The sequence below is a fragment of the Pollachius pollachius genome (genome assembly GCF_949987615.1).
Source record: "Pollachius pollachius genome assembly, chromosome: 1".
In the NCBI taxonomy this organism is placed as follows: Eukaryota; Metazoa; Chordata; class Actinopteri; order Gadiformes; family Gadidae; genus Pollachius; species Pollachius pollachius.
The window spans coordinates 15,238,699-15,264,083 of NC_136934.1; the positions used below are offsets into that span (position 1 = coordinate 15,238,699).

The window sequence follows — 25,385 nt, forward strand, 5'->3', positions numbered from 1 at the left end:
GACTTCGCTGATCGACCTTTGCTTGCTCTTAGCGATGGCGGTACCAGACGTCCAGCTGAGGTAGTTGAGCGGAGGGATCGAGCTGGGGTGTGTGGCTTTACTAATGCTTGGAGGTAGGCAGGGGCAGTTCCATTGACTGCCTTGTATGCCAGCACCATCATCTTGAATCTGATGCGAGCTATTACAGGGAGCCAGTGGAGGTCTCGGAAGAGACACACACACACACACACACACACACGCACGCACGCACGCACAAACACACACACACACACACACACACACACACACACACACACACACACACACACAAACAGATGCATACAATCAGCTGAACACTTGTGAATCCACAGTCTCATTAGACCTGCTATGCAAACTTATCTTAACCAACAAGCATCTTGTTCTCGCTTAATGGGGGCTGTATTCATCAACAATGACATATTGACAGATTCACATGTGATCACTGACACAATTTCAATGAGCCTGTTTAAACATTTTAAAGTGATATTTGCTTGACTGAACAGAAAGAGATTATCGTTTGATATAAATAGTCTTTGTTGGGAAGGGTCTCTGGGTTGAAAAGTTGTTAATGGTTTTTACTATTACTCAAAATCTATATTCGTGCAGGTGATTGAATACATACCCACAGACACATAAGTGACAAAGATGGGCAATTTTATTGTGGAGCTTCTTGAAAAACTATTGACGACAACAACAACGACAACAACAGCAACAACAGCAACATAAACAGTAACAACATAACAGCAGCTTAAATGACATAAGTCTAACATACAGACCAACTATCGAATATGCAGGGAACTGCATTCCTAGCCCTGAATGCTTCAGGTAAAGCTCTGACACATCCCCTTTTTTGTCTTTTGGCAGATAACAGCCAAGGGCAGTGGTTTGTACGTCGACTTTGATGGAAAGCCACTGATAAACAAGAGGAAATTCATATATACAACAGAAAATTGGGGCCATTGGGGAATTGTGTCTGTAATGGCAATTGCTAGAGATATGGTGGTGAAGACAGTTATGATATGAAAAGCCAAAGCTCTATACTGTTGGATTTTAGGCAAGAACAACATTTTTTAATAAAAACAAGAATATAAAATCGATAGCGATCCAAGTTAAATATATCTGGATACTGGTACTAAGGAAATACTAGCAGGTAAGTGTATTTGCAGGCTGTATACAGAGACACAAACACAGAAGGTTATCGTTTTAAACCACCATAGAAACAAGGTTAAAATACTAAATCACATATTGGGGAAAAAGAAGTTGAAGGAGATGGACAATACCTCCTTCATGTAATCTGTTTTATTCACTGATATGTCCTCCTGGTATACATCTACCTATATCTACCTAATTTACTCTAATATTTTATCGCATACAAAACACTCTCTACTCAGTATTACAGCACACGCCTATCATCAATCAATGGTAGTGTATGTTCTAGACAAAAACGTTCGTAAAAATACATTGAAGCTTATTGATGCTGTAGGTTCCTTAAGATCACTAATCACCACAATGGATACAAAGGGAGACCCATTTTCAAAGTTGAATCGAAAGGCTTGAGTTTGGACTGATGTACAAAATAATAAAAAATAGTTACATCTGACACACAAAGTGCTTGATTTGCTTGAAGAACCACTGTAAATGCTGCAATCAAATCGTCATTAATCCTTTGTGCTGTCTTTATAATGCGTTGACGTCGAAATTGGCATACACATTTGACAGAAACACTGTATTTTAGTAAACATCTGAAGGGCAAGTCTAAACAAGGGATCCCATGGACATGTGCTATGTATCACCATTTTGAGAGACCTTTCTTTTTAACATGCTACTTGCATAGACCCATATAGCCATATTGAGGCACATCTCAATGAAACCTTGACAATCCCATATTATTCCCATCCCATATGGAATCAGCTCAACAATCAGATTGAGCTCCGCCTTCATACACACACTGATATATTCTAACTGCTAGATTTCTCAACCACTATGTGGCATTTCTGTCATACCTGAGCTCCTTCTCAAAGTAAAATCACACTGACGACAGCAGTGTTATGAAGTCACCATGGAGGCTAAATGAAGACCACAATATGATGCAACTTTGGTTATAATGTGTCCCTGTTGATGAAAATACAAAATGTCGTCTCTTAAGTCAAAGCCAATTTTAGCTTGTGGTATGACCCTATAGCCATAGACTGTAAGCAGGAACATCACTGTAAATCTGTTACTTTCTTTTTTGTACACAGGAGCCATTGGTGAACAGAGAATACAGTTGAATGTTGCCTTTCTAGAATACTCATATGCTGGCTGAAGTCTAGAAACAACACGTTATGTTGTAAGCAGCAATTGTTTGTTATTAGTTACATTAATGGTATATAATTGCATACCACTTATAAATATATTAAGACTTTATATGTAAGAGCTTCAACATGCTGGTAAGATTTGTAGCACTGGGTAGCAGCAACTGAGCTTAACAGAGAGAGAGAGAGAGAGAGAGAGAGAGAGAGAGAGACAGAGAGAGAAAGAAAGAAAGAAAGAAAGAGCGAGAATGACACATTCACATTAAAAGTATGTCCATGATTGTTTCATTCGGCTGATGTACCGAGATGTGTCACTCACATAATGTGGCCATTCAAAATGAGTCCTGAGCCTGGCTATTTCCTATACCTACGATGCATTCTGTTTAGTTTATCACTTTGCCCTGTCTATTTTGAGGCTGTTTGGATGCCATTCTAACATAATACATGTTGCTGTAACACAGAGCTGAAGTGCCAAGGTATTGTGTACCTCACACATCTTACGGCCACCCATCCCCATTCAAAGGACTCTCCCTGCGTAGTGTACCCATCCGCCTCTTCTGCTATCGAAGAACGTGTCCTGTTATCGAAGCTAGCACTGTTATCTGAGCTCCCATTGAGGTTGATGGGAAATAATAGCAACTCTTTCAAGCTACTTATTAGGGGGTTTGTGTTGAAAAATGTTATCGGCACGCTCCCCGTTAGTATTACTTTGAAAACATTGCACCGACTCATAATGGACACGAAAATTAAAAGTACATGAGTACTTTGATGAGGAGGATGATGGTGCGGGCATGGCAAACCGCTCTGAGCAGAATCCTCCCAACCAGATGAAAACGGTGTCCATTTGACCAACTCTTCACCAGGATTCTGACGTTTACATCCATTTTGCCAGACATGCGCACATATTACTCACACATGCACACAAACGCACTTCTCTATCCAAAGGGGTATGGCTCACAGGCAGTGTCTGTCCGCCTTTCTGAATTGCGCCATTATGAGGGAAAACAAGTTCCTGGCATTCATTCGTAGTTCATTTGAGGTGATGGCAATGTGCATTCCATTTGGCAGCGCTACTCTGTGAACAGAGGACTAATGAATAGCAGCTTCTCACAATACTTCTCACTACTAGTGAGTAGAACACCTTTGTGTCAATGTTTCTACTGAATTAGTATTTGGATAATTAGCATGCTGTGTGTGTGTGTGTGTGTGTGTGTGTGTGTGTGGGTGAGAGTTCACACCTTTTTGGCTGAGAAAAGACAACCTGTGCTCAGCTTCTCAATTGAGGATTCATGCTGAGAACAAACAACCCTAAATGCCAATGTGCTTTTGTCCGTACACACGAAACACAAACAAACCGTACCGTAGTAAAGAGAGTCAGTTATATAACACTGTTCTAGGCACAGGAGTTTGAAAAAACAAATCTAATTCTGTAATTTTGGACATGCCCCGGATCGTGACCCCAAACCCTGTTCTAAATCATCCATACTTCTACAAAGAATATCCAAATTAAGAATACACGCTTCATAAAGGCAGCTGAAAGAGTGAAGCATGGCTACCTGAAGATATAAAACATCTGACGCTCAACAACAGCTCAAGGTGACTTATGCACGCTGCATTCACCTTTATTCTTACTATTCATACCTCCATCCATCCTCTGTCCTCCATCAGTTTAATTTGATTCAAAAGAGTTTAATTGGCATCATCCATCCGTCACATATCAAGCGTCCATCCTCAACCAATTCATTCATTCATCCATCCATCCATCCTTTCATCCATCCATCCATCAACCGTCAATGTAACAATCATCCATCCATCGTCTCTCACTTTCTCTGTCGATTCATACCATTTCAACAATAGAACGCCTCTAATAAGCCTCAGTTTGTGTAGTGTATTTGGGGGCAGAGGGGGAAAACCAAGACCCATGCAGACAGCAACAGGGCCCAAGCATGATGTCACTCAGCTTTCTGAAGCTGCAACAGCATCAATGCAGGCCAATACATTGCAGTTTCTAGTGACAAGAAAAACACATCACAAGATAAAACTATATAGAAAAATATATGTATGTCTATATTTCTGTCCCTCATCAGTTATGCTTATGCTAACAAACACATAAACAAAGATAGAACAATATTCACAAAGCAAAAATCTGGTGAATTTTCCTTTCATTTGCTGAATAAGAATAACAGCTAAAATGTTATTTGCTGCAGCTTTAGAACAGAGGATATATTCCGGCGAAATATTGTCAGCCAACCACATCGAGCTGTTGTTGCTTTCGACTGTCATAATATGAGCTACCAATCTGTTTATCTATTAACAACAAAGGGGATCTTTTCTTTTTAAATCTCACACACAATAGCTTCCTCTCTACTATGGCCACAGCTTCATGGCCAACAACCTTTAAGTAAGCAAGGTACTTCTTGTTATGTTTTGAGAAATATATTATTTCCGTTCTGAAAAAAAAAAAAAAAGATTGGCGGTACATGGCAAAAATGATTCTGCATTTTTCTATGCGTTAACAAACTTGCCTTGTTATTAAAAATTCTGCTTAGCTTATCATTTCCCATTCATGCGAATGATCTTGCAATTCAAAGACAAAAAGGATCCAAATGATCCTCATCACTCGAACAACACAGCTCTCCTGTTTTGCGGCAGAAAACCTAGTGTTGAATAGAGACATTATATGTCCAAGAGTCTTTGATGCAAATATAGGGTGAAAAACAATAGTCTTTTCCCCCAAAAAACAATGCTCTGCACATCGAACCTTGACCCTTGCACTCAACCTGTTATTCGTAGCTTTCCAAGCTTCCCTTTGAGAAACATCGAACAACACAATTGAACACAAACAACTGCATCATATCCCAATCAATACATTGAGTCATTTGGATTCCAGCAGGAGATAGGCGGAAGCAGGTTGTATGTGTGTGTATGCATGTGTATGTGTGTGTGTGTGTGTGTGTGTGTGTGTGTGTGTGTGTGTGTGTGCGTGCGTGTGTGCGTGTGTTTGTCTGTATGTTTGTGTGTGCGTGTGTGTGTGTGTGTGTGTGCGTGCGTGAGTGTGTGTATCTGTGTGACAACAGGATTATTCCAGGCGGGGTGTTGCGCTTTAAGGGATCAATCAATTATCTCCTCAGGGTGTAATGCTTCCCAGCAGGTCCGGGCTGATGTACCCCACCGGCATGGGGGTCAGGGGTTTGAGTGGGTGCTGGGGCAGGCACTGATGTGCAGGGGGCTGGGGGGGGGGTGGGTTGAGGATCAAGCTGTGCTGGTAGTCCACCTCCTGCACTATGGTGTAGTCCGATACCGGCGGCAGATAGCGGGCTGGGGGGGAGGAGGCGTCGGGGAGGATGTAGGAGGGCTGGTAGTCCTCCGCCGACTTCACGGCCACACTGGGCGCGGCGACGTCTCCCACGCTCTCGGCGGGGAGAGTGTGGTAGCCGTTGACGACGCCCGTCTGCCAGTTCATGGCGTCTGTGGTGTAACCGTCGCCAACGGGACCCGCCGCCATCACCACCAGCTGGAACTGCTGCTGGGGCTCCTCGTCTCCCACTGGATCTTTCCCCTCGATCTGCGCTCCCAACTTCTTCTTCTTTGCCTCCTCCTCCTCCTTCTCCTTCTGCCCCTCCCGTGCGGCGGTGGACTCCTGGGCTCTCAGCTGCTGGCCGGGAGACAGGACCACGCCCCCGGAGGGCATCACGTCGCTGACCTGGGCGTAGAAGTCGGTGTTGAGCCAGGCCTGGGGCCGCGGGGCTCCATCGTGGGCCAGGCTCGGGTCTGGATCCCTGCCCCCCGGGGACCCCTGCTTCAGCTCAGGCTGGCAGGGCAGCAGCAGGGCGGAGGTGGGGCTGGGGGCGGGGGCGGTCAGCAGCGTCCGGAGAGCGTCCTGGTCGGGGGGGTCGCCCACCACGCTGTCGTCATCCTCATCACAGAAGCTGGCGGGACAGAGGGAAGCGTGACGAGGAGGGAGGGGCGAGTTCGGATTAGCGAGTTCGGATTAGCAAGCTAGGAGCCGTTGTGGGTACTGAGGTGACACCTCAACACTTAAGATAAGTGAATCGAATCAGCAACCCCAACAATACAACGAGCGCAAAAACAGAAACCGCGGAGGAGCGGAATGGAGAGAAAGGTACCTGAGGGTGTGGCTGAGGCCCCCGACTGCGCACCGGCCCGAGGCTTGACTGCCCCCAATGAGCCGCTGGGCTTCCGAGCTCTGGCCACCCTTGTCGCCAGCGTCGGCGGGGTCCAGGGGGTCCAACTCGACGCAGTCCACCAGGGGCTCGTCCTGGTAGAAGAGGGGGGTGCAGGAGCTGCCCATGCCCCCGCCGCTCAGGATGAAGTTCAGCTCCTCGAACTTCCCCTTCTGTGTCGGGAGAGTGTTATAGTGTTATAGTGCGTTCTGTTTACCTCGGGTTTTGTGTTTAGGTGTGTGTATGCGTGTGCGTGGGTGGATGGTTTATTGCCAAAGTGGGCGGGTGTTTTAGTTCTATCACACTTTTATAATAACACTTTTACTTGATCCACTGCTCTCATTCAAAGGCAAAGATGTTTATGTTGTTACTAACAACCAATAGGCTTTTTGATGCAGGGCACCAAGTACTTGTGCGTGGGACATTTGGTACTCTTCCTAAAATTGTGGTTACCAAAACAAACACCTACACACAAATGGAAGTAAACACACGTCTCAATTTGAAACATAGTTGTTTTACACAGACACAACCTTAAAGAGCATCTGTGAGTGAACAAATATGAACCCACAGACACACTCATGCACACACTCACGCACAACACGCACACACACTAACACACACACATAATGAATGAGACTTACCTTGAGCATTTCTGGATCTATCCCTTTAATCTTAGGTGTGGGCACCGGGGGTAACAGCAGCAAAGTTAATCTAAGAGATGAAAGAAAACATTTACACAATGTACAGGTCCCACATTATGGAGGGCGATTTGGCTCTTTATGAATGTTAATCTCTATGGCAATGTGTATGTAGAGAGTATTGTACCTGATAAGTGGATGCGTAAACACATTGCTTTCAGCTAACCACTTACACCTGCTCAAACGCATCCACATCATGTACAAAACTGTACTTCTATATAATAACTATATAACTTCTATATACATATATACATATATATATATATATATATATATATATATATATATATATATATATATATATATATATATATATATATATATATATATATATATATCGGCATAGACATGAACTTATATGTGTTTGTGTGTGTGTGTGTGTGCATGCATGCGTGAATTTATGTGTGTGTGTGAGTGTGTATGTGTGTGTGTGTGAATGTGTTTCTGTTTATATGTGTTTGTGTGTGTGTGTGTGTGTGTGCATGAGTGTGTATGTGGGTTTGTGCATTTGTGTGTGTGTGTTTCTGCATGTCTGCATGTTTGTGTGTGTATGCATGCGTGCATGTGTGCGTGTGTGTGTGTGTGTGTGTGTGTGTATGCGTGCATGTGTGTGTATGTGTGTGTGTGTGTGAATGCGATCATGTGTGTTTGTATGTCTGTGTGCGTGCATGTTGTGTTTGTGTGTTTGTGTGGGTACATGCGTGCGCGCCTGTCGTTATGTGTGTTTGTGCGCGCACGTGTGTGTGTGTGTGTGTGTGTGTGTGTGTGTGTGTGCATGCATGTGTGTTCGCACCTTTGTTGCTGAGAAAAGAGGAGCAGCATGAGGAGGATGACCACTGCCAGGATCCCCAGCACCAGCGACACAGGAAAGATGCTCTCTGGAGCCGAACAGGAAGAAGGACATTTAACCATCAACATCTACATCACGTACTTGTTCATTTGTATTTCTTATTTGTTTAATCCCAGAAATAAAATCACAACCTTCCCATCCTCAATATATCATCAGTGGGGTTCTCTGTATTTGTATTTTGTATATTTGTCCTCTAATCTTTTATACACTTCCCTTTTGTAAATTAAATCCAGTCCAGTGTTCCCTCTCGTAGAGGCCCTGCAACCCTCTCTGTCTCAGTAAACAGTAAACTGAGCGGAGAATTCCTCCCTGAGTTTCTCTCTCTCTTTCTCTAACTGCCTCTCGTATAAATCTCTTCTCTCTTGCTCTCCCTTCCTCTCCGCTCTCTCCATCTCCCTCTCCTTCGCTGTGTGTCTCTCCCCTGTGTCTCTTTTCTCTCTGTCCCTCCCATCCGCTCTACCTCGCCCCTCTCTCTCCCTCTCCCTCTCTATCTCCCTGCTCTCTGTTGGTCAACAGCGGGTGGTTGTGGACATCGTGCGTTGCTGACATCTCACCTCTGACAGGAAAGTTTGCGAGCTGGATGAAGATGGAGTCGCTGTAGCGGCCGAACTTGGTGAAGGCCTTCATCTTGCAGCGGATATGCACCTCGTACTCCTCCTCAACGTTCAGGCCGTAGAGGGTCTGCTGAGTGCCCCCCTGCACCTCCACCTGGACACCAGAGGGGGGCGCAGTGGAGAGAGTGGAACAGATGGAGAGGTGGGAAGGGCAAGCAATTAGGAAACGGCCGAACGGCGTGACGGGTGTATTTTCAGTCACCATTGCCATGTTTTCATGAATTGTGAGTCAGACCTGCAATTTGTTATATATTATAGGTACACTGTAAAAATCACAAATATATCGGGGGTCAGATAGATTTCTATATTTTTGTGTGTGAGTATGGAGAGAGGTTTTTCTCATCATAATTAATACTAATAGTAGTCAACGAGTAGACTACTTGTCTCGCAAAACATAACTTGTGTCTTGTAAATTGACATTTGAATGAATGCAATGATTTCTACAAATATTTTGCAAAAAAACATTAAAAAAAGACTAACATTTTCAAATGTCAATACGCATTAGTTGCAAGAAGACTGATCTACAATTGGCATGTGAACTGCTGAATCTGTACCAGTGACAGGCTTGAATGGATTGACGTAACTTAACGTAACGTAAACGTAAACTAAAAAGAATGGTGACAGGAAGGAGAGAACACAAGAAGAGAAGACGAAGAGGAGGAATCTTAGTGTAAGTAAATAGAGGGGGAACTCACCACGGTCCACTCGCTGCTGTTCCACCTCCTGTACTGGACCTCGTAGGCCAGACTCATCCAGCCCATGCTCACGTCTGCGGAGGGCGGGGGTTCCCAGGTGACGATGACGTCATAGTGCAGCCCGTACGGACTCACGCCCAGCAGGGTCCAGTTCACCGCCACCGGGGGGTCGGGACGGACTGGAGCAATGAGAAAGGAGAGCGAAAAGCACCTGAGCATTCTCGCCCAATAGAACTGACAGATTTCTGTGGGGATTGATGTTTCCCTGGGGGTTAACAAGTGGTGGGGGAGGAAGGGGGAGTTTAGGAGGCTAGGGAGGATCCAACATGTCAATGCAAGGCTCAACTGTAACCTGGTGACTGTAGCGGCTCAACCTGTAAAGGTGAGTGAAACTCAGTGAGGGGATAGAACATCCGGGAAAATGTCAGTGTGTTAAAACTGTGCTTTTTGTTAAAAAAACAGTTTATTATCAGTGTGTATAAAATAATCGTACATGACTACTACTTCTATCACTACTAATAATTATTATCATTAATATATATTTGTATTAGGTAAAATAATGAAAAGAAAGATCGTTTTTACCCTGAACCCCTTCAAGGTTTATTGATTATGGTTTATGGCATAAAAACAAAATGTCCACTTCCTATTGATAGCACCTCAACAAAAGCAGCCAGCCATTGGTCTGTGGTAGAGACTATTGCTACAGAGAAGCTACATCTATCTGTACTTACCCTACTAAATACACACCTTCACGGCCGTTCAAAATCGATGCATTCATTCCCTATTATTTCCTATCTTTTATGATACTATTTCATCCCTTCATATCGTAGACCCTTTTTCATTATATAATAATTCCTTCTCTTATTCCTCCTGTGGTTATTAGCAGCTTATTAAATCACACTTACACTTAACATGTTTACCTTTCTACCTAGTTTTTCTTCTTCCTACGTTCTAACTGATAGGCCGTTATAATAAATTGTTTAATTAATTATTAAATAATTATCTGATTATTCTCTATTTATTATTATATTTATTATCCAAGCATTTATAACTGCATTATGTTTTCCATTATTTTCTTACAACGATTTACCCTATTTATTTGTGAATCTATTCATGCGTTGTCTGGGTCCTTGCGTGAACCAGGAATTCAGACGCAGCATTTGCCTCTCTCTCCTGTCGTGTTGCTCTCGGCCTCTGTTCTCCCGCAATGCATTTAAAATGCCATGTACTGTTTATTTGTACGAGATGTACAGCACTTTGTACGTCTGTTTGAACAGTGCTATATAAATACCATTTAATATTACTACATTCATAATAAGTGCCGCAAAAAGGAAGGACAGAAATAGCACAGCTTCGACTAAGGCTGCATTCAAGAAGGTTGAGTCCTACATAACACAATGAACGCCTTCCAAAAGACTAATGCAATCCATAATTGCATATTCTCTTTTTCCCACAGCTATGCTCATTTAATGATGATGTGTTCGTGTCAGTTCTTTTCTGCTCTAAGCCTTTCCCCCTTCAAGGAAATCAAAGCCATCTTCTTCCCGTAACTGTGTTTTCTTTGACCAGTTGTCAAAAATAAAGTAAAGAGTGTGAGAAGAAGAGAAAAGAACTGTGGGCCACCACCTCTGGAGTGCTTTTTCTTTTAACCGGAGCAATTTATTTTGAAGGACTTCTAAATAAATGATTCATTTTGTTACAATTAAGTACCATTCAATTATTTGGCAGAAGTTCTGGATCCAGAGGGCCTTTCAGTGGATCCAGATGGGTGTTTAGGAGCAGGTTTGGGTGAGCATCTTGCCCAAGGATACCTACGGGGTACGCTGCAGACCTTAGGGATCGGACCTAATACCTCTCGGCTCAATGTCACCCTAACCCACTACGCTATCCTTGCTAAAATAACACAAATCAAAAAAAGAACACCATTTTAGAGTAAAGATAAATAAAAGCTTTTTCCAAAACAAAACGGCCGTCATTCATTTTTAAAAACCCGGTGCCTGTGGCTCTTGAAGCCAGCACATCCCCTACCTTAGGAGCGAAGCCATCGCAATCAAAAACCTTAATCAACATTTCCGACAGGAAGTGGTATAAGCCATATCCCCCGCGTTGGGGGACTCGCGGCGTGAGGGGGATCGACCACTGACCGATGTTCTCCACGGTGAAGCAGTCCTCCTTGTTGAAGTAAGTGACGTTGTCGTGGGAACGCAGCTGGACGCAGCATGAGGTCCAGATGGCGGTGTGGTTGCTGTCGAAGAAGCATTCCTTGTTGGAGTGGATGTACTCCGGACACTCTTTCCACGGAGAACTGTTAGTGGGGGTGGGGGGGGAACGAACAGTCGTTTAGAGACATGTGAACACTAGTTTCGAATTGGCTCTAGTATTTCTGTACGACCCCCCGGGATGGATGCATAATCAAACACAAACAAAACACAAGGCCGAGCCGTGGAAAGACGACATGAATGATCTGTGTCTTCCTCACGAAGATTCGATGAACACACACCATATTGTTTTTTTGGATCCTATCCGTCTTCGGTGGTTACATCATATTGTGTGCGAGTTGGTCATGGCCAGTGGAGCAGCTAGGCCTAACCCTCCCACCCCAACCACCCACCAGTCCCCCAGACATACTTTTTCTTGTAGCGGTAGAAGACCCTGAGGGCCCCAGGCTGGGAGAGGTTGTGGAAGCTGCCCTCGCTCCACCAGCAGCGGAAGGTGGCCTGATCCCTGGAAACACACGCTGTGAAGTGGGGGATGGACGGAGCTGTCAGGAGAGGGAGAGAGGGAGAGGTAGGGAGGGAGAGAGAGAGAGAGAGAGAGAGAGAGAGAGAGAGAGAGAGAGAGAGAGAGAGAGAGAGAGAGAGAGAGAGAGAGAGAGAGAGAGAGAGAGAGAGAGAGAGAGAGAGAGAGAGAGAGAGAGAGAGAGAGAGATAGATAGATAGATAGATAGATAGATAGATAGATAGATAGATAGATAGATAGATAGATAGATAGATAGATATAGATAAACTTTGTAAATATATTGACACATTCAATACTGCCTATCTAACCAATCTATCAGCGTATTTCAAGCAGATAGATTCTCTGCTCCACATTTCCATCTTTAGGATCTTTCTGATTCAGCACTTTTTACCCCCTCCATGCACTCCTTCAACAACCCCATTGCTCTCGCTCTCTCTCTCTCTCTCCTTCTCTCTCTCCCTCTCTCTCGCTCTCTCCTTCTCTCTCTCTCTCTCTCTCTCCAAACTCTTCCTCTTCTCCTTCCATCTCTCATGTCAGGGCAGTTTTTCATCCAACTGAGAGGGTCTGTGGGTTTGGTGCAACCATAAATAAAGCGCCTGAAGGTACCATTGATTTCTGCTGTTCCTGCTCTCTCTCTCTCTCTCTCTCTCTCTCTCTCTCTCTCTCTCTGTGCAACTCCCCCCCCCTCTCTCTCTCTCACTCTCTTTCGCTCTCTTTCCCTATCTCTCTCTCTACCTCCCTCACTCTCTTTCTCTCACTGCAGTTTAAATCACAAACAAACCCTGCATCGATGACCCCACCCTACCCACCAACCTCAACCTACACAGACAACAACAACCACAACAACAACACATATACACACAGGCCCATACACACCCACACGACCACAAAGGAACAGGGTGAAGAGACAGATGAAAGCATCAGCAATAGAGAAGAAGAAAAGGTTGTACAAGCACGCATAAAGACAAATACACATAGACAAACTCATTCTCACACACACACACACACACACACACACACACACACACACACACCCACACACACACCCAGACAAACACACACACACACACACACACACACACACACACACACACACACACACACACACACACACACACACACACACACACACACACACACACACACACTCACTTCCTCCGGGTGAACACGCCATCATCCCATAAGGGTTTATTCATAGCAAGGTAGCTCAGCTCTAAAAGCAGTCCAATTGTAAGTAACAACCTCCCAAAGAAGCATCGAAGAGAAAACCATTAGCTTTCAAAAAAATCCATTATTTTTTTTCTTTCATTGTGGAATTGGGAGATTGTGGTTCTTTTCTTGCATTTTATTATTGTGAATGTCTGTCCGATTGCAATTATAACGTGTCTTTATTGTTAATGGCTTACTGCTGCTCAAGGGTATGTTTTTGTCCTAGCCATGCCTCCATCTCAATCTTCACAGCCAACACACTCTGCTTCTGTCAAGACCTCTGCTCTCTCATTCCCTATTTCCCTCCGTCCTTTCCGTCATCCTGCACTATGTTCTTTTCTCCCTTCCTGCCTCTCCCTCACACATTCCCCCTCCCTCAACCACCCCTTCACTCTCACTCTCTCTCTTTCTCCCTTTCGCTTCTCTTTCCATCTCCTGCTCTCCATTTCTTCCCTCTGGCCCTAGCTCCTCCCTCTCTCCCTCCTGATTCCACACATTCCTGCTAACGCCATCAAAGAGCTTGCTGGATTGCAGCAGAAACTTGATGCCATCTGGAAACTTTGGTAGAAATGGCTTAGAAACTTTTTCTTTTGCTTTGTTAAAAAACGAATCGTGCTTCTAGGGGAGAAAGATTACATCACAGAAATTAATGGATATCATTCTCCTGGATCAATCTATCCAGGGAGAAGCTTAAGTAAGGGGTCAATTGAAAACTCAATCTTCCTATTCATTGTTTTAAATGATTACATCATTTAGACGTGACCTTTTCACCTTTGCTTGCCTTGTTTTCTTGTTGAACACAGGGGGAACATAGGTTACCCTCTACATGTAGGCCTCCCTGAGCAAAATACATATCCCCTACCTCCTAATTAATCATATGTATCTAAAAAACAAACTGTACATTGCTTTGGAAAAATGCTGAATTCTAACTTTTGGGAAATCCACTGATCTACAAATAAAGTTATTAAGCCAATGTTTAGGCTTGTGTTTAGGACTAGACTACAGACAAGTTATAAGTCTGAAATGACCATTCCTGGATGTTTCTGTATGTTTAAGTATAGGCCTTCAACCGGCTTGTGCTGAAAAACAAGTCCGTAGGTGAAAGGTTAGGCAGAAATATCTGCAGACATTCTCTCTCTTTTTCAAAATGCCTCAGTGTCTCTCTTTCTTTCTTGATGACACATGGTCCTTCGCAGCTGAAAGAGCTACACAAACATCGCGAAAGACATTCATAATATTTCCAATTTATAATCGTACAATATGGAACTGTGTTGATAAACCCCATTTTGTGGAAGACATGTGTAAGTTAAACAAAACATTGAACACAATATTAATATCATTGAGGTATATTATATTTTACAAACAAAACTGTCTGACCTTGATATGGTGTAGGGTGGACATCTCCCCTGTTTGTAGCCAGAGGATGAATAAGGTTGTGTTGTGTTACATAATACAAGCTTGACATCATGCCTTACATTATGAGGATCTGAAGAATAGGCAAATCCTCTAATAGTTCAACGGTAAGCCAGGGATATGCTCAAATAAAAGGTAAAGGTGCGAGGTGCAAACTTAATAATGCATACATAATAACATGTAATTAATGTTATTTTTTTAGCTTTTCCAAAGTGCAACATAGCATTGTGTTTAACAATTTCAAAACCACTTGTTCTCACTAGACAATTTTTTCACAATACCTTAGTAGTTTCTATTTCTGGAAAGTACAACTGCTGTTATGCAAGTCCCAACTGGCTCACATGCCAGGCGGGAACCTCTTGTATCAAGAAGTATGTTACAGCACGAATTGGAACATACTAGACCTTCAAGTCAGTAATTTTCTATCCAATAGTTTAATTGTAGTTTTCATTTGGGATCAACTACTTTGGGATTAGTAAGACAAAATGTTAAAAATGTACATTTATGCTCTGTGCAGTATGGAAAATGTACCCTTTCCCACTATATTCCTGAATACCTCTATAATTACCTTTAATGTGTGTGTGTGTGTGTGTGTGTGTGTGTGGGGGGGGGGGGGGGGGGCTATTCCTTGAGCTTATTATCCTCTGGTTCTTATCCGCAAATGCATTTAATTTCCGTTCTTTGTGGGTGTGTTTGGAAGGTGCATGCATGTATGTGTGTGTGTGTGTGTGTGTGTGTGCGCATGCTTGTGTGTTTTTGTGTGTGCGTGTGTGTGCAAACTTGTGTGTGTGTGTGTGTGTGTGTTTTTGCATGTGTGCATGCATGTGTGAGGGCTTGTGTGAGTGTGCGTGTTCGTGCGTGTGTTCATGTGTGCATGCGTGCGTGCGTGCGTACATGCGTGCCTGTGTGTGTGTGCATGTGTGCATGTGTGGGCAGGCTTGTCCCTGGAGAGCTTCAGAGGGTGAACAACAGTCCTACTCTGTGCACATGAGTTCCCTCCTCGTAGCTCGGTAACCACTTGTGTCCTCCCATCTAGACATCAGCTTCACCCATTAAGGGTTAAAATCCATTAAAAGGCCTAAATAAAGCACTCTGCTGCTGACGCTCCTGGCCTGTGAATATTGCTAAGAGCTGCAGAGAAAAAAGAAAAAAAAAGCCAATGAAGCTTTGTCAGCGGCCATATTGTTTAATGCTTGACTAACCTCCGCAAGGAGACAGAAGGGCTTAATTACAACCTCTTCCCGCTCATTTGCCAATATGACCGCTACTTTGTGGATTTAATAACTCTTGGTTGGTAAATTAAGGGATTGTGTTTGTGTGTGTGTGTATGTGTGTGTATGTGTGTGTGTGTGTGTGTGTGTGTGTGTGTGTGTGTGTGTGTGTGTGTGTGTGTTTGCATGGTTGTGTTATTTTCCTAAAAATAAAGAAAATGTTTACTAGGGTTTACATATGTGTGCTTTCATATCAGGAAGCACACATATCAGGTGTATTTCCACATTACTGAAAATCTTCACACAATTAATAATCCATTTTCTGTCACACTTTTTTGTGCCTTCAATTGCCAATTCTAAGCACCACATCAGTTTATACAGGTCTGTCTGTGCAGTGTCTCATACAGTTAGTTCTCAGCCTTGTTATTTTCTAGAAAGTCTCTTTTCCCATACATCCCAGCCTCACAGCTGCACTTTGCTTCCCGGCTAAACCCTGATAGCTGGAGTGAATCGTTTTTATTGGCGGAAAGATGGATACAATTACCTAAAACAAGCCCCAAACGTGATTCACTCTCTTTACGATCAAGCTTTATTCAAAGGTTGTGTTTGTACCTGTGTGAGTCTGTTTGTCTGTGTATGTATGTGCCTGTGTGTATTTGTCTGGTTGTGTATGTATGTGTGTGTGTGTGTGTGTGTGTGTGTGGTTGTGTGTGTGTGTGTGTGTGTGTGGTTGTGTGTGTGTGTGTGTGTGCGTATATCTTCGTCTGTGCGTGTGCGTGTGTGTGTGCCTCTTTGAGAATGTGCAAATTTGCACATTTAACTGCCATTGGTCGTACAGGCACACAGCCTCTACTGATGAAATGGAAGGAAAAGTGCGGACAGAGCAGGATGTCTGAGCGAGATGGAGCGAAAGAGAGAGAATTGGATGCTTTATCTTCTAATTCTTTCCATACATGAGATTTCCCAATACCAGCCTAGTAAGGTTGCAGACCTTAGTATTTACTGAAGCATTACCATCATTTATTTGTGAGGGTTACATATTGTGAGCCACATATTGTAAGCCTTTAAGAAAGTCCCCACCATAATAACATTTTAGTTAGTATTGAATCAAAGCTAATAGCTTAGCTAAGAGCTGCTTATCAAATTTGTTTTACATGATATTGATATGCAATGATATCATCTTTTTCGAAATGAATATTGTCGCTTATCCCTCATTCCTTCATCTGTGCGAGAGAGTAGCGTCAGAATAGGGACTGATAGGTGGGCAGGCAATATGGTCGCTAGAAAGAGGCACAGAAAGAGAGAGAGAGAGAGAGAGAGAGAGAGAGAGAGAGAGAGAGAGTGCTACAGAGAGAGAGAGGGAGAGAGAGTGAGAGGGAGAGAGAGAGCTGTTTAAGGAGAGACAGTGAGACGGCAATAAGTGATACAGAAGCGGTTTGGGGGGAGGGGCCAGAATGCAACCAGATACAAACAAGAGAATGAAAACAGGTGATAGAAATAACTGCACACACACACAAACACCCATAAACACACACACAAACACACACACACACACACACACACACAGACTCACCCACATACACAAACATAAACACACCCATAAACACACACACACACATAAACACACACACACACACACACACACACACACACACACACACACACACACACACACACACACACAACCTAAATTCCACAGCACTTCAACAAGCACTAGCACTCTCTCTCTCTCTCTCTCTCTCTCTCTCTCTCTCTCTCTCTCTCTCTCTCTCTCTCAATCTTACTCGCTCTCTCTTGCATTCCCTCTCACCCTCTCTGTGTTTCTCTTCCTTGATTCCATTGACCCGTGGTGACACTAACTTTGAGGTCCAGAGATGCGGTGAGCCAGCTATCTCAGCCCGGCCGTAGTCATGAATTAGCCTGCGTTATCGATGCTAATCTGTAAAGCTAAAGCCGCCCGCAGCCCAGAGTGTTGGCTCACTTCTGTCATATCATGTCATAGTGAGGGTAAGTATAGACAAATGACAAGCATCAGGTTTCTGGACCCTTGCGGGGGTGTAGTCTTTTTCTTTGCTTGACCCTTGCAGCCTCGTCACTCTGTTCTATATGGAATTTGTATTGACATAAAAATTATCATGCTAAAAGATCTACACTGTTTGAAAGTTGTATGTGTGTATATATATATATATATATATATATATATATATATATATATATAGCATAGTAGTACACACAAAATGCATCCAATAGTGACCTTACAATGTAAGCCGAGTTTGCTCGGCAAGCAACGGAATGTGAAATACAGGACCACAGTAAGAAAAGTGTTACATGCACCACCCCCTGAATAACTGTGTCCGAAATTGTACACATGATGGCTTCTCTTGGTGACAAGGCACTCGGCCTGGGCCCTCAGCGAGAGAGAGAGAGAGAGAGAGAGAGAGAGAGAGAGAGAGAGAGAGAGAGAGAGAGAGAGAGAGAAAGAGAGCGAGAGAGAGAGGGAGGGAGGGAGAGAGAGAGAGAGAGAGATAAGGAGGCTAAGAGCCCTCTCCTACAGAAACAGCCAGTCCTCGGTGCGGGGCTACAGCTGCTTACCTTCCAACCGACACTTCACTCGCTGAATCAACACAGCACGCAGATCAGCCCTCCCTTACGTAACCCCGGGGCGTAAACCGTTCTCCTTAGGCCTTGTTCGCTTCTCTTTTCTCCAAGCAAGACCCCTCCAAACGCTGCACATGCACACGCACACATGCACACACGCACGCACGCACAGGCACACACACGTTTTTCCATTTTTAGGCGCTTGGATATCAAACTCTTATCATTTGCCGTTCTGTAATCCACGCTGGCAGCGTTCACAGCCTCCGAGCGGCATAGCAATGAGACTCTGCTGTGCTCATCATGTTTGTTCTGTAGCTACAGCAAGCTTATTGTATATCCCTGGTGGTTGAACTTGGAGAGGGGAAAAAAGGCGATCTTAACTATGCATTGCAACCATAAACTGTGTCACTATAAAAGGAGTGTAATTATAGTTTATTTGGACCAAGGTACCACACCTTTGCTCCGTAACCACGGGTTACCGCCTGTGAGGCGCAATTTTGTCGAGATTCCCCTCAAACGACAGACAACAGGGAGCAGGAGGGGGGAAGCAGGAGGAGATTTAGAGGGATAAGATGGATGACAAGTGGGGCCCATAATTAACGCTGGTAAACCTTTAAACACAGAGGGCTGATTCCAACACCAAATCTATGTCCTTGTCCTTGTGGTTGCTTTTCAAGAAAGAACATAAAAAGAAGAAACAAAAAATACATCCGAGTACAAACGAGAGGACAGAAAGGACTCTGGCTACTGGGAAGGGAGACTTTTCAGTTCAACCAGGGGAGTGTACTCCAAATGATTCTAAAATACACGTTAGAAATATACAGCTTCTCTACAACAGGATTGAGATGAAAGAGACGAAGGAGACTATGATGGGATGACGAGAATGTTCAAATAGAGACCACGTGACGGAGAAAACTTGTTTCCAGGCGAGAGGTATTCTATGCAGGCATTGACAAAGCCCGTCCCTCTGAGAATGGAAGGGGCTGCGTGTGTTTGCTCATGCTATCAGTGGCCGGTCAGGAGTTTACAGGTGTTAAATAAATGTTGGGAAATACCAGGGCTATGGTAATATGCGCTCGTTGGAAATCAATCAGTCTATAAACCTGCATGGTGGGGGCTGTTGAGTTGAATGTCACTGCTTGAAATAAGGTTGATATAAACACGGGCTGAGCACTGTCCAAAGTAAGCTAATTGACCAAAAGGTTAGCTGAAAAACTGTTGGGATACAAAGTGCTTGATTCAAAAGGTGCAACCATTACTCTTTCATCCTTGTTATATACAAGAAAACATCTGTTTTTACCTGTTGACCGACTTTATAAAACTGGCACAGAGTATTTGTACAAAGACAGTAAGAACATTTGATTTGAACTTCAGCTGAAGCCCAAACTGTTTACAGTTTGGGCTTACACAAAGTGTTTACCAACTCTATAAACACTTACAGTGAGGTGGGGGGGTTGGCTTATGTGGGCCTGTGGAGCCCAGAGATTACATTTACATTTAGGGCATTTAGCAGACGCTTTTATCCAAAGCGACTTACAATAAGTGCATTTGTTACAATAAGTACATTTGTCATAAGAAGTGAAACAATATATCGCTGTCGGTACAGTAAAGATGTTCATAGAACCAAGTGCAAGTATTACAATCGCTAGGCTAACCCATTCCCCGTTTAAAGCAGCGATAGCAGCTACTGTAGATGCTACACAATTAAGTACCTTGAATAAGTGCAATGTTCAAGTGCCAGGACGTACAACATTCAATGATGGCTGTGCATTGGTGTCTATGCAGAGTCGAGATGAACTCTGAACAGGTGAGTTTTGAGTCTTTTGCGGAAGCTGGTGAGCGACTCTGCGGTCCTGACATCGGTAGGGAGCTCGTTCCACCACTGAGGTCCCAAAACAGAGAAAAGTTGTGACTTCACTGATCGACCTTTGCTTGGTCTTAGCGATGGCGGTACCAGACGTCCAGCTGAGGTAGTTAAAACAGAGATGAGATAGGGACTTGGATTTAAAGGTATGTAAAATAATACCGCCTGATTTGACTTCTAGTTCAATATCAGCCCGGTTGTACTTCTCTATGTGGCCTAATCATTTCACAGCCAGGAAATGACCTCTTGGTGCACCCTCATCAGCAGCAACACAGCACATCCAAGAGAGGAGGAAGCACACCAGAACCGAATAGAACAGCATAGAATGGAATGGAGAGGAACGGAATAGAATATAATGGAATCATTTATATTCTCATTGTTCATATGTAGTTCATAGCTAGTTCCCACAAATGCAAAAAAAAAAGGATAGTGGGGTACAGCCTCAATCCAATCAACACAGAAGATTAAGTTCAAAGCACGTTAGCATCATTTATTGCATCGTCACTATAGGGGATTAGCTTCCAAATACTATTTTCTCTCCAATTTTCCCATCCATACGCAAACATCTGCGTCTTGACTCCACTGCAAATAGAAAGAAATGTCTGTTGTCCTTCAAAGGTGACCACACCTGACCACGGCAGAAGTCATCATCCCATGCCCGTTCTATAGCACTTCCCACACTTTCACTCGGGTCCACCTTTAGGACGAATTTTTCACATATGCCTCGGTGACAGCTGGGTCTAGCTGGCTGAACATGCTGGATCACGTGCGTGTGAGTCCCTGGACTTTGACAATCGGGTCCAGTCCATATATTTACCCTAGCGCTGTTGATCACTGCCATGTTTGCCTAGTGAGCTAAACCAGGAACTAGCATTTGTTTGCTTAACAGTGAACCTTTCTACCTGCGTCTCAGCCCAGTCAGCCCTGCTGCAGTGCAACTGATGTCAGTTGCAAGGCTTGATAATGAGGGTCAATAAAGTGTAAATTGCACAAAAGTAAAAACATACGATCATTAATGCTTGAAGGATAAGAACAATGGGGAAATATTAGTGGAAGACCTAAAAATAATACACGTGCGCACACACACACAGACAAGCAAGCGCGCACACACACACACACACATGCAAGCACACACTTAGACAAGCTGCGACATGTATGGGTCAAAACAAACATCTTGACTCTCTAACATTATCCTTTTAAATCTATATTTGCTCAACTTAGCAACTTAGCAGTTTGTTTTTTTAAGAGAGGGACGGACAAACAGACAGACAGACAGACAGAGAGGCAAAAATAAACACACACACAAACACAGCAGCATTGACCTACCTGACGATGTCATGTGATCGTCGTCCATCAGGAAAGCTGACAGCCAACCGAGGGAGGTGGCGAGGAGGAGGGTACCCAGGGAGGAGGACCACATGATTCTGCACAGACTGCAAAAGAGAAGAATCACAGTCAAGAGGATGTCCTTAGGAAGGGATATCCACCTTAATGATTTGACGTTGCTAACACATTCATAAAACCCTCACGTCGGGTTTTCTCTATCTTCCCAACATTTTCTACTCTTTCTCTCGTTCAGCATTTTTTTTGTTGTTGTTGTTGTTCATTTTCAGCTGGAATATTTTAAACCCCAATTTACGAAAATAAATCCACGGGTTGATTGAAACGTAGGTGGACACTGTGGACAGGGAGCTATGCTTTTCATTCTATCACTTCTTGATTCTATCTTTTTAAATGTGTAAGAACAAAAGCAAAGGATGCACTCAAAAGGTCGCATGAGTGCATGTTCAAATACAAGCCGTTTCACTAAAACATGATTTCCTTTATATTATGGACTGGTCACAGGCGAAGACACGGAGACAAACAGTGACAGAGTGAGATTTAGCTGAGCTCCAGTCTCTAAATATAGGATAACCTCTCGGTCTGTACCCCTGGCTGCTATTTACAACCCTGTCTTCACGAGCCCTCTGTGCAGCCTGCAGCAGCCTGCAGCCGGGAGCCTGTAAGACATTATCCTGAGGGAAGACCTGCCAGTTGCCGTTCATTTTCGGTTTGAAAGCATCAATAGGATATCATGGCAAAGGTTGGCAAAGGGGTATCTTGGCAAAGGTATGCAGGGGGGTTCAAGCAAAAAATAACCACATACAAGGAACAAGTGAACATTTAAAATGAAAGGTTTTATGTTGTCCTTTAGGCCCTTTAGGTATTCTATTTGCATTCAGACTAAGCTCTGCATGAGTGTACTAAGCAAGACATCAAATATGTGGTTGATACATTACACAACAAAAATGAAATATGTTCTGATATGTGCAGTGCAGTGTCCTTGTATTACCCTAAAAAGTCATTCTGATGCAATAAACCATGTGGATATATTTATAAAAACAATAGAGTGTGGGTGCAAGTGTGTATCTGTGTGTGAGTGCGTGCTTGTGTGTGTGCATATGTGTGTGCATACCTCTGCTTACAAATCTCTGACCTGTCTATTCAAGGCAACAATTGTTTTGTTTTGGACAACAGATTAATTTCAGATATCAGGCCAAACCACATGTTTCCCCTTTGCCACCGACCACTCTCTGGCCACTCCAGTGTGTTTCTGTTTGCCAAACATTGACAACCCGGTGGAGAGCCCCGACCACCGCTACGGTGAGGACCAAACGGCCCCCTCATTCCAACACGTGGCCCCCTGTTAATCCCTGTGTTGCTCTCCCCTGCTTCCTCCCCCTCTATCATGTGAAAGGCCCCTGTGAACACTCTTGCAAAAATCAGTGCCTTTTCTGTCTCCTCCTGCATATTTCTATTTCCTTTTTTTTCCATCCACTCCCTCCCGTTGCCAATTAAAGGGCCCCTTCGACAGAGCGGAAGGCTGCCCGAGCCAATCGGCACAGAGGGAGGTTTAGGGCCAGCCTTCTGGGGTCCCTTGGTAAAGAATAAGGTCATCTGTGGTCAACCCTCCTCCCTCTACCTCTGGCCAAGTGCTCTCTCGATCGCTCCCCCTCTAATACACACACAGACATACAACACACACACACACACACACACACACACACACACACACACACACACACACACACACACACACACACACACACACACACACACACACACACACACACACACACACACACACACACACACACACACAAACAGACTTCACTCTGCAGTGGGAAAATAGGGGTGCAAGCTTGCTTAAACATTCAAACCTAGACCACCATTGCAAAACCATGCCACCCAGTGCCAAACACTGATTACTAATCAGTGTGTGTGTGTGTGTGTGTGTGTGTGTGTGTGTGTGTGTGTGTGTGTGTGTGTGTGTGTGCGCGCGCTAAATAAACAGATAACAGACAAGCAAATGATGGGGTGAGCGTACAGAGAGAGAGAGAGAGAGAGAGAGAGAGAGAGAGAGAGAGAGAGAGAGAGAGAGAGAGAGAGAGAGAGAGAGAGAGAGAGAGAGAGAGGAGGAGGGGGTGGGGAAAGGTTACGGGGTGGGAGGTCGGGACATTGCTTTGTGAGGATCGTCCATGGAGCAAGCCTTCACACATGCATGTTTTTCAGCATAGGATACACAAACACACACATACACAATCCCACGCACACAATCCCCCCCCAACACACACACACACACACACACACACACACACACACACACACACACATACAAGAATCAAACCTCCAACGTTATAGTGGGTCCTGGACATAATGTTGTATCTCCAATTCTGGTTGTTTATAAAAACAAAAGATGGTCGCCTAACCAGAAATACACTTTCCCTCATTAAATAATAATCAAAGCAAGGGTTTCAAGCAAAAAGAGGGGGGAAATGTTAGTGACTATTTGTCCTTAAGTTCAGGTAACAAATTCTTTTTTCATTTTGAAGACCTAGCTGTGCTCTTTTTCTTATGCCATTCAATATATCGATTTGGTTTGCTGACATTCAACTCAAATAGAATAATTGGATTCATAACTGACCTAGCTTTGTCTTGACTCCATCTAGCTACATGATTGGCTGTATTTTTCGATTTTTATTTCTTAAAAAAAACAGTTTAAGAACACATCACTGTTTGAATGGTGGTCCTATTGGAGGCCGTCCAATCGTTAGCTGTTCTTTAGGCTATACTATATTTCCATTGGGCTACCGTTATTTGAAGAAGCCCTACAAAAAAACCCTAACCCTAACCCTAACCCAATGGTTGAACAACAGGCAGGACGTGAAACCTGTGTGAGGTGGGCACACAGGTTGGTCTGTGGGGGAAGTAATGCTAATCCCAACCCCTCTATCGCTTCCACAGAAGACACAACACAGCAGCTAATGCTTTGAGTGGGTACAGGTTTGTAAGCACAGGATATTTTAAAGTATATCTATTATATATATATATATAGCACTAATATTATTTAAAACCTACCATGAAAAACTAAGGGAAATGTTTTTGATAATATAATAATAAAAAAGAAAATTTAACTAATCAAAATGGCTTTTTCTCACTTTACTGCGTCAATAATATATATCCATGTCAATATCAATTCAAAACCTTTTATAACTTCATCTACAACAATACAATTACCTTGAATGGTGACGAGTTTTTTTCATAATTTGAGGTACAATTTGGCTTGCAGATTTGGTAACCACATTGTGTATTAGATGAGGGTTCATGGTACACCGTTGCTCTCCAGTTGCACAAGGAAGACATAAACCCCCACAAAATCTGCCCAAATAACTCTCTCCGGAATACACAGACAAACACACACACACACACGTCAGACACACACACACACACACACACACACACACACACACACAACCCATGACTAACAAATATGCATTTCTGTCAAATAAAAAGCATTTGAGTACTTGCAGCAGAAGCTTTGACATGAGTCTGCTCAATTTGCAGCTTTGAGAGGGAGGAGGGGAGAGATCCACGCTAGCGAGCCGAAAACGCCTGCTTTCCCAGCCACTCCTAATAACACCGGCACTGTCTATTTAACGACAAATCTGTCTGAAAGTG

At 43.7% G+C, this 25,385-nt stretch overlaps 1 protein-coding gene across 1 annotated transcript in view; it reads right to left on the reverse strand.

Annotated features, from left to right (window-relative positions):
- Window positions 1–679: 679 nt before the first annotated feature.
- Window positions 680–25,385, reverse strand: part of ghra (growth hormone receptor a) — a 27,513-nt gene continuing 2,807 nt past the window's right edge. The window contains exons 2-10 of the mRNA XM_079756462.1: window positions 21,714–21,820; window positions 11,982–12,114; window positions 11,498–11,658; window positions 9,354–9,532; window positions 8,599–8,752; window positions 7,988–8,072; window positions 7,138–7,207; window positions 6,440–6,669; window positions 680–6,241 (exon numbers count right to left, since the gene is read on the reverse strand). Coding sequence (XP_079612588.1) covers window positions 5,440–6,241; window positions 6,440–6,669; window positions 7,138–7,207; window positions 7,988–8,072; window positions 8,599–8,752; window positions 9,354–9,532; window positions 11,498–11,658; window positions 11,982–12,114; window positions 21,714–21,807 — 1,908 coding nt within the window. The 5' untranslated portion in view covers window positions 21,808–21,820 and the 3' untranslated portion in view covers window positions 680–5,439. The remainder of the gene's footprint in view (window positions 6,242–6,439; window positions 6,670–7,137; window positions 7,208–7,987; window positions 8,073–8,598; window positions 8,753–9,353; window positions 9,533–11,497; window positions 11,659–11,981; window positions 12,115–21,713; window positions 21,821–25,385) is intronic.